We start from the raw sequence: 13,271 nt of genomic DNA, 5'->3' as shown, positions 1-13,271 counted from the left end.
GGGCTTCCTGAGAGTCGCTGAAAACTGCGGAAGATTCGCAGACGGTTAGAAGGGATAGACCGACACAGTGCTAAATATTTCCTTGCTTTCATTTAACAAATGCTTGTCGAATGCCTCTTCCGAGTGAGAAGCTGTTCAGGGCACCGGGAAATGGTGGTGAAGACACAGATCACCCTTCCTGGAGAGTAACTTCCACCTTTTGCGCAAGGGGAAGCCGAGGGTCCGCCCTCTCACCTTCGGCCCATGGCTCCGGCCGGGGCTCTGGCGGCTGCAGGGCGCTTGGCTCGCGGAGGCCCCTTAGATGCCCGGGCGCACGTGGCTCGGGCTGCAGGTCTGCTGTCCGGCTGCGCGCGCCGCCCGGGCCTCTCCAGCGCCCCGCCCGGCTCGGCGCCCGCCCCCAGCCCAACCCACACGTGGGTTCCCGCACGTCCGCCTGGCTCCCCCCCTGACGTCAGCCTCGTGGTTCCATTTAAGGCCCCTCCTGCATTCGGCTTCGAGTGCTGGAGCCTCTGCCGCCGAGCCTGGGTACCATTACCGAGCGCCCCTCGCGCCTGTCCGACGTGCACTCCCGGTAGGTCAGGCCCCGCGCGCACCGCGCCCGAGGGGCGGGAGGGCGAGCCCTCGCCTCTGGTCCGGCGGCCACCGAGGGCTCCAGGCTCCCAGGGGCTGTAGGAGTCGCTTCCCAAGAGCGGAGTTGGGAGACCTGGTTGGTAGCCCGCGCCACGCTCTGCTTTCTCCCTAAGCGGGGACCGTGGCCTCCGGCCGCACCCAACCTGGGGTGGATGCAGAAGGAGGGGTGCCTTCAGGCTCGAAATCGGCCACCGGTGCAACAACTCGGAGCCCCTGGAGCCGAGAAAGCCTCAGCAGGTCCGGGGCGGGTTCCTGGGAGCCGGAAAGCCGCCGAGCGCCGCGCGGTGGGCTCCACCGGGGCGGCTGGCGCCTGCAGGTTACGAGACGCTCTTTGCACAGTGGTAGTTCTTAATTAGCAGCCGGTGCGTCGGGGGCTGCACCAAGCGCCGTGCATGCAAAGGTCACGAAGCTTCAGGCAGAGCCCCAGTGCTTTAGCACCTGAGGCGGCCGACTGAGAGGGGGCTCATCCCGCCCTTCCCCTCCTTTTGCTAAAACGGGGACACCGAGTGCTGGGGAATCTGCAGTAGACCCTCGTTCTGCAGAGCGCTCGCCCCCACGTGCACCCCCATTCCTCACGGAAGGGGGCCTCGCAGACCCAGGGCCGAGGCTTTGGCAAAGTTCTCTGCAGGAAGAACTCCCCTCCCCCTGCCAGGCTGCAGACGCCTTTACGAGGCGCGGTCTCGAAATAGCCGGATTTGTAAGGAGAGACCTGACCCCAGCCCGCTGACTCCGGGCTGCCTGCCTGGAGGTCCTCGCAGATATTTTTGCCCTTTGGGGCGGTGACCGGTGGTTCTGCCCAGTGAGTGCAGTGCAGGGTTGGGGGCGCAGGATAGAAGAGCCCCCTCTCTGGGCTGTGGAATCCGAGAGTTACACGAAATAAATGTGAACTACAGGGCTCCAGGCTTCTGCACTTCCTGGACTGCCGAAATTTCCTAATACCGGCCCTCACGCCTTTGCAACCCAGATCACAGCAGAAGCCACACGAGGCGAGGCTCCTCCCTGCCGGTTGCCCAACAGCCCTGGTTCTCTTATTGCGATTTAAGAGGCTCTGGCCTCACGCCAGGGCAGGCCGACTGCCAGCCAGGCTTCACGTTGCTCGCGTCTGCTTCTGGAGTCTAAAGTCTAACTCCCTGCGTGTGACCACAGAGCAGGAGAGCCCCCATCTCCGCTCCCGGGCGCGGCTTATTCCCGCGGCCACCGCCGCTGTGGAGTGCGCATGCGCACAGCTCTCCGGCGTTCCTTAATCTTCCGGATCTGGGCCGGGCGTAAAACCTGGGGGCTCCCGCGGCGGAGCCCCTGCTCTGGGCTCCCCCCGCTGGTGGGCGGAAGGCCAATTGCCGCGCATGCGCGGAGCTCGGCGTGCGCCTCGGCGCTGGGGTACCGGCTTGTGGCCGTTAATGGCACTTTGTGCACGTAGTTCAGGTCCTTCCAGGAGGGGCTTGGCAGTGCCCTTGCTGTAGGCGCCTGCGTGGCTGCAGAGTGACTGGGCAGCTCGCTGCGTTCTGTCTGAGGAAAGGCCGGCCCCTCTTGGGGTTAATCAGCCAAGATGAGTGAGCCCTCGGGAGGCTATACTTACACCCAGACGTCCATATTATTTTTTCATGCCAAGGTGAGGCCCTTTCATGTCAAGTCCCCGGGCAGACGACCGTACCATTAGGTCTTTAAGGTCTCCTTTGGACACCTTTAGGTCTTCTTCCCTCCTTTTTGGACATCTGTCGCGACTTTTAGTGGCAGGTACCTAAAAGGAAGTAAAGCTCTTGAGAGCAGCGCTTGGTTGAGAAACATGAAGCGGATCAGTGACCCTGAATGTTTTTCCCCCTTTAGATTCCTTTTGGTTCCAGGTCCAAAATGGCAGCTCTCAAGGATCAGCTGATTCACAACCTTCTGAAGGAAGAACATGTCCCCCAAAATAAGATCACGGTTGTGGGGGTTGGTGCTGTGGGCATGGCCTGTGCCATCAGTATCTTAATGAAGGTGAGTGGGAGTCCTTGACCACACCCCTGCTTCCCACTCGATCCCCGACGCTTGCATCTTCACGTCACATATGAAAATATTTAGGTTTATGTGCCCACTCGCAGACCGTTCTGTGGAAGCAACTTTTGGAGCGATCATATACATAAAGTGTATCTGAAACAAAAATATCAGTGGACCCAGCACTTCGAATTCCTTGTGCTGTTGTAGCAGGACGTCGGCGTGGACTGCCCGTCACTGAATAGGATGAGTCCAGACTCTTCCATTTTACTCTGCTTGGTTTTTGAATTGAGAATGTCTCATAAACTTAAAATCATGCTAAACCTGGGAGATGTGAAGTCCTCCCCACCCAAACCCTTGGATAACGGTTTTGTTAATGATTAGGGGATAAAATCTCATTAGAGAAAGAGAACTTGTGGATAAAGACTGCTTGAGAGTATTGAAATGTCGTTTATATCAAAAAGAAATCAAGGCAACTCTAAGGTTCCAATTTGGAGTTCCTAATGAGAGTAAAATGAGGAATTAGGCATTTTGAACAGAACTGGATTAAAGTGAGAAGAGACCGAAGGCAGAAACGAACTACGTAGAGGCCTGGTGTTAGGCTGGGAATGTCCTAAGCTTAGGAGAGAGCGCATAATAATATACCAGCTCTTAATTCCTTTCCCACTGGATCTGAAATTGATGTTATTTTTCCCACACGTACGAAGCATCTATGGTCTTTTTTTCCTTGGCCTCCGACTCAAGTGTAGGTAGGAAGAGTACCTGCCAGATCACTCATTATATCGTAGATTGGGGGTAGATCTGCAGCAGACCACGTCTCGTTGGCAGTGCTGGTCTGAACTTCTGTAGGTTCAACTGCAAGAATATTTTTTTGCTTTTATTATGCAATGCACAATCTGTCTTTATGCAGAACTGTTAATATTAGTTCATATATGGAAACAACAAGAGAATGATACCAAATTTTTTTTTGAAGTTTACTTTTGTTGATTTCAAAGGCAGAGGGACAGAGCAAGAGAGAGATATCTGCTGCTCCACATTCTAAATGCCTGTAACAACCAGGACTGGGCCAGACTGAAACCAGGAGCCAGGAACTTCATTTAGGTCTCCCACATGGGTGGCAAGGACCCACACTTGACCCACATCCTCTGCTGCCTCGCAGGGTGCCTATCAGCCGCATGCTCCATGCCAGGCACTCCTACATGGGATGCAGACATCCCAAGCAGTGGTCCAGCCCAGTGTACCACACCGCTCACTGACCCCAAAATATTACTTTTTAATTCCAAGTCTTGATATTGATCGATATAGCCTACTTAATGAATAGCAACCTAAAGTTAGTGCATAAAACTGAATTTCAGAGAGTAAATAGAACGATTTTACACAATTGGAAGTTAATTGTAGCTACTTCCAGTCCGTTCTGCTTCCATACCAGCAGCAGTAGGACTCCTGTGGAGGTTGCTCCGACGGGGAGATAGGGCTCGAGGGAGGGCCAGGGCTGGGTAAGGGAGCTCTGTGGGTCGGATTTTTTTTCAAAATATTTATTCATTTGAGAGGCGGAGTCACAGAGGGAGAGGAAGAGAGAGGTCTTCCACCCTCTCCCCAAGTGGCCACAATAGCCAGAGCTGGGCCAGTCTGAAGCCAGGAGCTTCTTCCAGGTCTGTCTGATGGGTACATGGACGCAAGCACTGGTGCCATCTTCCATTGCTTTCCTAGTCCATCAGCAGACAGCTGGGTCAGAAGAGGAGCAGCCGGGACTCAAACTGGTGCCCGTATGGGATGCTGGTGCCATAGCCTACTATACCACAGTGCTGGTCCCCTGTGAGTCCAATTTTAAAACAGGAACCTAGCTCTACTTTGAAGTATGTCCTGATATTAATACTGATAACAGATCTATAAATGAAGCTTTCCTGTGTTGGCAGTACAGAAATTTTGCATGCCTTCTAGTAGAAATAACAATTTCCCATTTAACTGATAATTTTATGTCTTTTAGGACTTGGCGGATGAACTTGCTCTTGTTGATGTCATGGAAGATAAACTGAAGGGAGAGATGATGGATCTCCAGCATGGCAGCCTTTTCCTTAGAACCCCCAAAATTGTCTCTGGCAAGGGTCAGTTCAACGAGTTTATATTATAGTTCATGCTAGACTTAAATTTTTTTTTTTAAGATTTAGGGCTGGCACTGTGGCATAACAGGTAAGATACAAGCATCCCATAAGGGCGCTGGTTCATGTCTGTTCCATTTCCAATCCATCTCCCTGCTAATGACCTGGGAAAAGAAGCAGAAGATGGCCCAAATCCTTGGGCCTCTCCCACCCATCTGGGAGACCTGAATGAAGCTCCCGGCTTCGGCCTTGTCCTAGAGCTAGCTGTTGCGACCATTTGGATCTTCCAATAGTTGGATGATCTCTTTCTCTCTCCCCGTCCCCCACCGACTCTGCCTTTCAAATAAATCTTTAAAAAAAAATTTTTTACTTCAAAGGCAGAGTAGCAGAAAGAAGGGGAGACAGAGACAGATTTTCCACCCACTGGTTCCCTCCTCGAATGGCCACAGTGGCTGAGGCTGGGCCAGGCTGAAGGCAGAACCTGAACTCCATCCGAGTCTCACGTGGGTGGCAGGGGCCCAAGCACTTGGGCTATCTTGTGCTGTTCTCAGGCCATCAGCAGGCGGCTGGATTGGAAGCAGAGCAGTGGGGACTTGAACTGCACTCTGATATGTATTGCTGGCAGCTTAATCGGCTGCACCACAATGCCAGCCCCAGCCAGGGAAGCTTAATATGACCCCAAGTCATCAGTGCCACTTACTGTTAGTGACTCCCTTTTTTGTTTTTTTAAAGATTTATTTATTTATTTGAAAGGCAGAGCTACAGAGAGGCAGAGGCAGAGAGTCTTCCATCCACTGGTTCACTCCCTAAATGGCCACAACGGCTGGAGCTGAGCCAATCCGAAGCCAGGAGCTCCCTCTGGGTCCAAGGATTTGGACCATCTTCTACTGCTTTCCCAGGGCATAGCAGAGAGCTGGATTGGAAGAGGAGCAGCCAGGACTCAAACCGGCAGCTGGATGGGATGCTGGCACTGCAGGCGGTAGCTTTACCCACTACCCCACAGCGCCGGCCCCTGTCAGTGACTCCTTGTGTTATCTTCATCCCTGGATTAGCCTTCCCACAGGGTATCTAGAAGCAAAACATGTTAACTGTAAAGGTGTCTCTGCTTTAAAAAAAAAAAAAAAAATTGCTGTCCCTGGACTGGTGTGACAACAATTAAGTAGTTAAGTAGGAGTGTGGCAGAGTGAACATTGAGCTCAGGAAGCGAGAAGTTTAGGGATGTATAAAGAGTTAATAATGAGAATCAAGCTTCCCCAGCTGTAGTTATGTGAAGTTGCAAAACTGGAATACAAGCAAGGCATTGGCATATTCTTCCTCCATTAAAGGGGCCACAGTGATAAAACTCCGAAAACCAAAGGAAAGATCTACAGGAAGTGGGGACATTTATTCTGCCACATGAACAAATCCCTGAAAAAACTGTCCATAGAAGTGAGAAATAGATTGTCACTGGCTGGGGGGAAGAGTTCTCTTAAAGGCCTTGATCCGTGTCACTTCTCTCTAGACTACAGTGTGACGGCCAACTCCAAGCTGGTGATCATCACGGCTGGGGCACGGCAGCAAGAGGGAGAAAGCCGTCTGAACTTGGTCCAGCGTAACGTGAACATCTTCAAATTCATCATTCCCAATGTTGTCAAGTACAGCCCCCACTGCAAGTTGCTTGTTGTTTCCAATCCAGGTGAGACATTTCTGTGCAGAAAAGCAGGCTGGCTGTGGGGAAGCCGATTGTGTGATATCCTGTGGACACATGTTCGTTGATGAGTTAACGATTGCTGTCAAGATCCATGCAGAGCTGTGTGTCTTGGTAGCCAGCCATCATCTCGTGATTCAGCTATTCTCTTTCCTTCCATGTTTTCTTTACAGTGGATATCCTGACCTATGTGGCCTGGAAGATAAGTGGCTTTCCCAAAAACCGTGTGATTGGAAGTGGTTGCAACCTGGATTCAGCCCGCTTCCGTTACCTGATGGGGGAAAGGCTGGGAGTTCACGCGCTGAGCTGTCACGGCTGGATCCTTGGCGAGCATGGAGATTCAAGTGGTAAGCATCAGTTGTTTTCTCTTTTTGTGTTCAGAAAGGTTGTATAAAAGCTGACAGGCATCTTACTCTAAAATCAGAGCCCGAGTCAGATATCCATTAGTCAGGGAAGACTGGTTCCCTGATACCTACCTGCTGCGGTTTGAATGAGAATTGGTTCCCACATTCCTGCGGTTAACAGTAGTAAGAGGGTGGAATTTTAATCCAGATATGGTGTTTAGCAGGTGGCCCTAGTGGTGGGCTGTGCATAGGTCGTTGGGGGTGTCCCTTCGGAAAACAAATCTCAGAAGAGAGTTGGTTCTGAAGCCTGAGTGGGCCCCTGCCTCTCCCTGCATCCCTCTTTGTCTTGTGATCCTCCTATGCCCTTTGCTCCACCACTGCCACCCTCATCAGAGGCCAAACCAGTGGGACCACCTGATCTTGGACTTGAACCTCCCAAACCAGGAGCTAAGTAAAACTTTTCTCTTTATAAAGTTAGTTTCTCATATCTTGTTGGAGTCCTGAAAAATTGGTTAATATACTACTATTTTGTATAATGACATTAAGCTTTGTTAGAATTTTAGCCATTTTGTATGAGTTCATTTTTTTTTAAGATTTATTTATTTGGGAGGTAGAGTTACAGACAGAGAGAGAGAGGTCTTTTATCTGCCAGCCTACTCCCCAAATGGCTGCAACGGCCAGAGCTGGGCTGATCCAAAGCTAAGAGTTTCCTCTGGGCCATCCACATGGGTGCAGGGGCCCAAGCACTTGGGCCATCCTCCAATGCTTTTCCAGGAACGTTAGCAGGGAACTAGATTGGAAGTGGAATAGTTAGGACTCAAATTGGCACCCATATGGGATGCAGGTGGCAGCTTTACCCACTATCCCACAATGCTGGTTCCCTTGTATGACTTTTGATGGCACAGGAGGTGGGGTTGACACATCTTCCATGGAGGTGTTATGACTATAGTTCTTAGGATGACCTCAATTATTATTTTTTTCTAAAAATTTATTTGAAAGGCAGAGCACCAGAAAAAAGAGGGAAAGACACAGAGATCTTTCATTCACTGGTTCACTGTCCAAATGACTGCAAAGTCTGGGGCTGGGCCAGGCTGAAGCCAGGAGACCAGAACTCTACCTCCCATGGGGTTGGCAGGAGCCCCAGTACTGGGTCCATCATATGCTGCCTTCTCAGGTGCATTAGCAGGGAGCTGGATCGAAAGTAGAACAGCTGGGACCTGACCCAGCACTCTGATATGGGGTGCCATTGCATGTGACTTGACTTGCCACAATGCTGGCCCTGACTTCAGTTATTTAATATCACAAATGTTTATACTTGAGTGAACTTCTTGGTCCTGAAAAGACCGGCCAATCCAAATGGAGTCCAAGAAAAATTCTGTTACGATCACATGTGAAAAACATTTCAATCTGTACAGAAATCTGAATTGTTACACCAAGAACATTCCCCTTATGTTCTCATGCTGTTTTTATATTTCAAATATATATATATATATATATATATATATATATAAACCTTTCCTGTAGGTTAGGAGGACAGGTTACAGTATAGAATTCTTAGTTTTATATAATCTAGATGCAAATGTAAGAGTAAGGATACTGGTGGTGTTGTCCATCTGCCAACAGGGAGTAACCCTCCTGTGCAGATCAGAAAGAGAATTAGAGAAATGAGTTGCAATTACTAGACTACTGGTGTATGAAAATAAGTGTATTCTGTGCTGTTTCTTTTAGTGCCTGTGTGGAGCGGCATGAACGTTGCTGGTGTCTCCCTGAAGACTCTGCACCCAGAGTTAGGCACCGATGCAGACAAGGAACAGTGGAAACAGGTTCACAAACAAGTGGTAGACAGGTAATAGATCTCATAATCTGGCAACATGCATGGAAGCTTACATTTTTATTATTTTTATTTAAAAGATTAAAATTTGAGTTCTTTTTGTTAGAAAACTTGTTTTATTAAGCATTGTTAAAGATCATCCTATAAAAGCAGGTAACAACAACCAGAAACTAAAAGGAAAAGAGTGGCTAAAGTAAAAGCAGTGACCGCACCAAATGCTGGTGAGGATGTAGAGAAACTAGATCATGAGTCCACTAGTTTTGTTTTTTTTTTTTTTTTTTTTAAACTTTATTTATTTGAAAGGCAGAATTACAGAGAGAAGGGCAAGGAAGGAGAGATCTTTCATCTGCTGGTTCACTTCCCAAATGGCCACAATAGTTTGGGCTGGACCAGGCCATGAAACTCCAGCCAGGTCTCTACGTGGATGGCAGGGGACCAAGCACTTGCACCACCTGCTGCTGCCTTCCCAAATACTTTAGCAGGAAGCTGAATCAGAAGTGGAGCTGGGCCGGTGCCGTGGCTCACTAGGTTAATCCTCTACCAGTGGTGCCGGCATCCCAGTGGGCACCGGATTCTGTCCCGGTTGCTCCTCTTCCAGTCCAGCTCTCTGCTGTGGCCCGGGAAGGCAGTGGAGGATGGCCCAAGTGTTTGGGCACCTGTACCCGCATAGCTCTAGCCGTGGCGGCCATTTGGTGAGTGAACCAATGGAAGGAAGACCTTTCTCTGTCTTGTTCTCTCACTGTCTAACTCTGTCACACACAAAAAAAAGAAAAGTGGAGCAGCTGGGACTCGAACTGGTGCTCATACGGGATACCAGCTTAACCTGCTGTACCACAATACTGACCCCTACTCATCCATTGCTGGTGGGAACGTAAAATGGCACAACTAGCCAGAAAATAGTTTGGCAGTTCCTTTAAAACTAAAAATGGATTTATGTACAACTCAGCAATTATAGGTAATGAATGCCAAGGAAATAAAAACGTATGTTTACACATACACAAAAGAGGTGAAGATACTGAATATTACAGTTATTAATTAATGCTACATAATATATAATTACAAATGTGTAATGTTTATTAATGCTATATAAATTTTAAACACTTTATCCATCTTTCCCCAGAAATGTAATTTGTTAAAAAGATTTATTTTATTTATTTGAAAGACAGAATTACATAGAGAGAGGGATGTATCTTCATCTTCTGGTTCACCCCCCCCCCAAATGGCACAATGGCTGGGGCTGGGCCAGGCCAAAGTCAGGAACCTGGAGCTCTATCCTGGTCTCATGTGGGTGGCAGGAATCCAAGTATTTGGACCATCTTTTGCCACTTTCCCTGGTGCATGAGCAGGGAGCTGTATCCAAAGTGGAGCAGCCAGGAATCGAACCTGTGTGGATGCTGGAGTCACAGGCAGCAGCTTAACCCACTGTGCCACAATACCCACCCCATTGCTAAAATCTTATCCTTTTTTTAAATGATATACTTGTTTGTAGTCCTATGCCTATATTATAAATGGTTAATTTAAAACAAGTTATCTCAAGTCCGTTCTATTAGGGGTGTTAGTCTTTATTTCAACAGCATATGTCATTGGCTTAGTTGAAAATAACTTTTACTTCCAACCTATTGTATGGCCCTTATGAACAGACACAGGTAGCTTGTTTATTCCAATGGTTACCAAGTTGTGAGTTAGGCCTAGATTCACGTGGTGGCAATATTTTATTAAAAACTATGCAGTCATGTATGGACTTCAAGTCTCAAGATTATGAGTGAGTCATAATCCATGGTTCATGACTGGTCTATGCAAGGTCTTCTTACTTAACATTTGTTTAGTTAAACCCACCTGTGAACCCACCACTCAGCCCAGGAAACATTAACTGTCAAGTGGGTAGAGAGTTGCTTGGGTCTTACTAGTGTGCTAGTTTTGGAAATATTGTCAGGGAATCCTGTGCCACAGACCCCACCCGCCCATCTGTCTCCCTGGCATTCCCTCTTGAGATGATCCTGAATCAAGTACGCTCTGTGTAGTGTCAGATTTACCTTTTGAGAGTCAAAATTATGTTTCTCCTTTTTTTCCCCCCTCCAGCTGGCACCTTCAATATCACCTTTCTAAAAGTGCAGTCTTTTTGCCAGTAGCCATAGTTCTTTTTTTTGCTTAAGTGGACTTATTTGGGAAGCAGAGAGGCAGAGCTGTGGGGTGCAAAGGTATTCCATTCGTTGATTCACTCCCCAAATGCCCGCAACTGGCAGGGCTGGGACAAGCCGAAGCCAAGAGCCAGGAGCTCCAGCTGGGTCTCCCCAGTGCATGGCAGCAGAATTCTCAGTGTGAGCCTCGTCAGGCAACTGGATTGGAGGGAGAGGTGGGGCTCGGTCGCAGACAGTCTAGTATGGGATGTACCAAGAGGTAGTTTAATGTGCTGTACCACAACATCTGCCCCTAAGGTTCATTCATTTTGACAGCTGTGTAATATTCCATCATATCTCATGTATATCCCACAATTTGTCCATTCTGTTGGAGAGCATTGGACATGTTGTCATGTTTTTGCTATTGCAAACAGTAATGTTGTGAACATTCCTATACATAATATCCTGCTATACATGTGCAAGAGTTACTCTTAAGTTTACAATGCAATTGTGGCATGATTTATTGTAACACACACAGTTCAGTTAAAGCTTTGTTTTGCTTTGTTCTCTTGCTCTGCTGCTTTCTGCCCTCCCCTGCAGTGCTTATGAGGTGATCAAGCTGAAGGGCTACACATCCTGGGCCATTGGACTGTCTGTGGCAGATCTGGCAGAGAGCATAATGAAGAATCTCAGGAGGGTGCATCCGATTTCCACCATGATTAAGGTGGGTCTGTGTGGCCAAACAGTGTATCTGAATGCTGTGTTTCCTGGTTTTAAACAATGATTCTTCCACCTTGGCAGGGCCAGATCAAGTGATTTTGCAGGCGGGATGTTCTTACCCCCAGATAGACACTTGACAACTTGATTTAAAAACGAATTATATTTAGGGGTCAAAAACTATATTGATGTAGGTGGAAGTCTATCAAAGAAACAAGCCCCAGAAGGCACAGACAAAAGGTAAAACGTTTCCTGTTTTGTTTTCAGGGGCTCTATGGAATAAAGGAGGATGTCTTCCTTAGTGTTCCTTGCGTCTTGGGACAAAATGGGATCTCAGACGTTGTGAAGGTGACTCTAACCTCTGAAGAAGAGGCCCACCTGAAGAAGAGCGCGGACACGCTGTGGGGAATCCAAAAAGAGCTGCAGTTTTAAAGTCTTTGGATAATGTCCTACCACTTCACTGTCTAGGCGACAACAGGGTTTTAGTTGGAGGTTGTGCATGTGGTCCTTTTTAATCTGATCCATGATTAAAGCAGTGAGATCCTGATGGCCTAGGGAGGGGAAAAACATGTTTCCTAAAGTTAGAAATAGAATGGTTTACAAAATCCAACAGCTACATCCAGGTACTGGGTGACACTGACTTTGTGTCCTCCTGAGCTGGTCAGCCTAAGATAGAGTTCCCCACCTCTGAGGTGCCACTGCCTGTGTTGCACGAGCTCCAGTTGCCCCTCCGACTAGACGTGCGTTGACTGTGTGCTACGGAACTTCTGGTCCCTTCACCTAACGTGCTTAGTCCAGCTTTTCTTCCCAGTCAGTCACAACCTGGGATCCAATATTGTATAAACTCAGTATTGCATGTCTTGTGCATAGCTGTTCTAAAGGATCTTATTTTGTGTATTGTATGTATGAGTAGTGTACATTGCACATAATGTAAAAAGAAAAGATCTACATATAGCAATGCAACCAGCTATCCATGTGTCATACCAACTAAATCACCAAATAAACCTTGAACAGTGACTGCTCTCTTGTTTTATTATTAGATAAGTTTTTAAAGCTGCCATTTATTTGTTACATTATGGGCAAATCTGCAGTGACTTTTTTTAAAAGATTAATTTATTTGAAAGAGTTACAGAGAGAGGTAAAGACAGGGAGGTCTTCCATCCAATAGTTTACACCCTAAATGGCTGCAATGGCCAGAGCTGAGCTGATCCAAAGCCAGGAGTTTCTTCTGGGTATCCCACGTAGGTGCAGGGGCCCAAGGACTTGCACCATCTTCTACTGCTTTGCCAAGTGCATTACCAGGGAGCTGGAAAGGAAGTAGAGCAGCTGGGGCTTGAACCATGGCCCATATGGGATACCGGCACTACAGGCCGGGGCTTTAACCCACTACGCCACAGCACCAACCCCTACAGTAACTTTTTTTAAGGGGTGCTATTTACTAGTGAGTATTTTTGGTTTAATATGAATTAACACATTAAAAATAAAAAGTCAGCTGCTTTTGTTTTGATACCATTTCCATTAACATCAACAGTTTTAAATTTTTACTTATTTGAAAGGCAGAGAGAAAGAGATCCCCCATCTACTAGTTCACTCCCAAATGCTGCAATGGCTGAGGCTGGGCGAGGCTGAAGCTTGGTGCCTGCAAACTCAGTCTGGGTCTCCAATGTCTGGCAGGAACCTGGCTATGTGAGCCATCACCTGCTGCCTCCCAGGCTGTGCTTTAGCAGGAAGCTGGAATGGAGAGTGGAGCCAGGATTCAAACTCGGGTACTCCAATAGGAGATGCAGGCATCAAGTGGCAGCCTACTGGCTGTGCCAAGCACCCAACCTCTATGATCAATAGTGTTACTATGCCCCAGGGTTTCTATATTTGATG

The 13,271-nt window shown here is 48.1% G+C and overlaps 1 protein-coding gene across 1 annotated transcript; it reads left to right on the top strand.

Annotated features, from left to right (window-relative positions):
* The first annotated feature begins 533 nt into the window (after positions 1–533).
* LDHA (lactate dehydrogenase A) lies at positions 534–12,381 on the top strand. Its single transcript, NM_001082277.1, is given in 9 exon segments — positions 534–571; positions 2,455–2,476; positions 2,479–2,604; positions 4,589–4,706; positions 6,202–6,375; positions 6,561–6,734; positions 8,460–8,577; positions 11,280–11,403; positions 11,664–12,381. Coding segments are annotated over 7 exon segments (999 nt in total). The 5' UTR covers positions 534–571; positions 2,455–2,476; the 3' UTR covers positions 11,829–12,381.
* The last annotated feature ends 890 nt before the right edge of the window (positions 12,382–13,271 follow it).

Source organism: Oryctolagus cuniculus, chromosome 1, assembly GCF_051225735.1.
Source record: "Oryctolagus cuniculus isolate XC-2025 breed Fujian yellow rabbit chromosome 1, ASM5122573v1, whole genome shotgun sequence".
NCBI lineage: Eukaryota > Metazoa > Chordata > Mammalia > Lagomorpha > Leporidae > Oryctolagus > Oryctolagus cuniculus.
The sequence above is the reverse complement of the archived record's forward strand: the minus strand, read 5'-3'. Positions and strand labels throughout refer to the sequence as shown.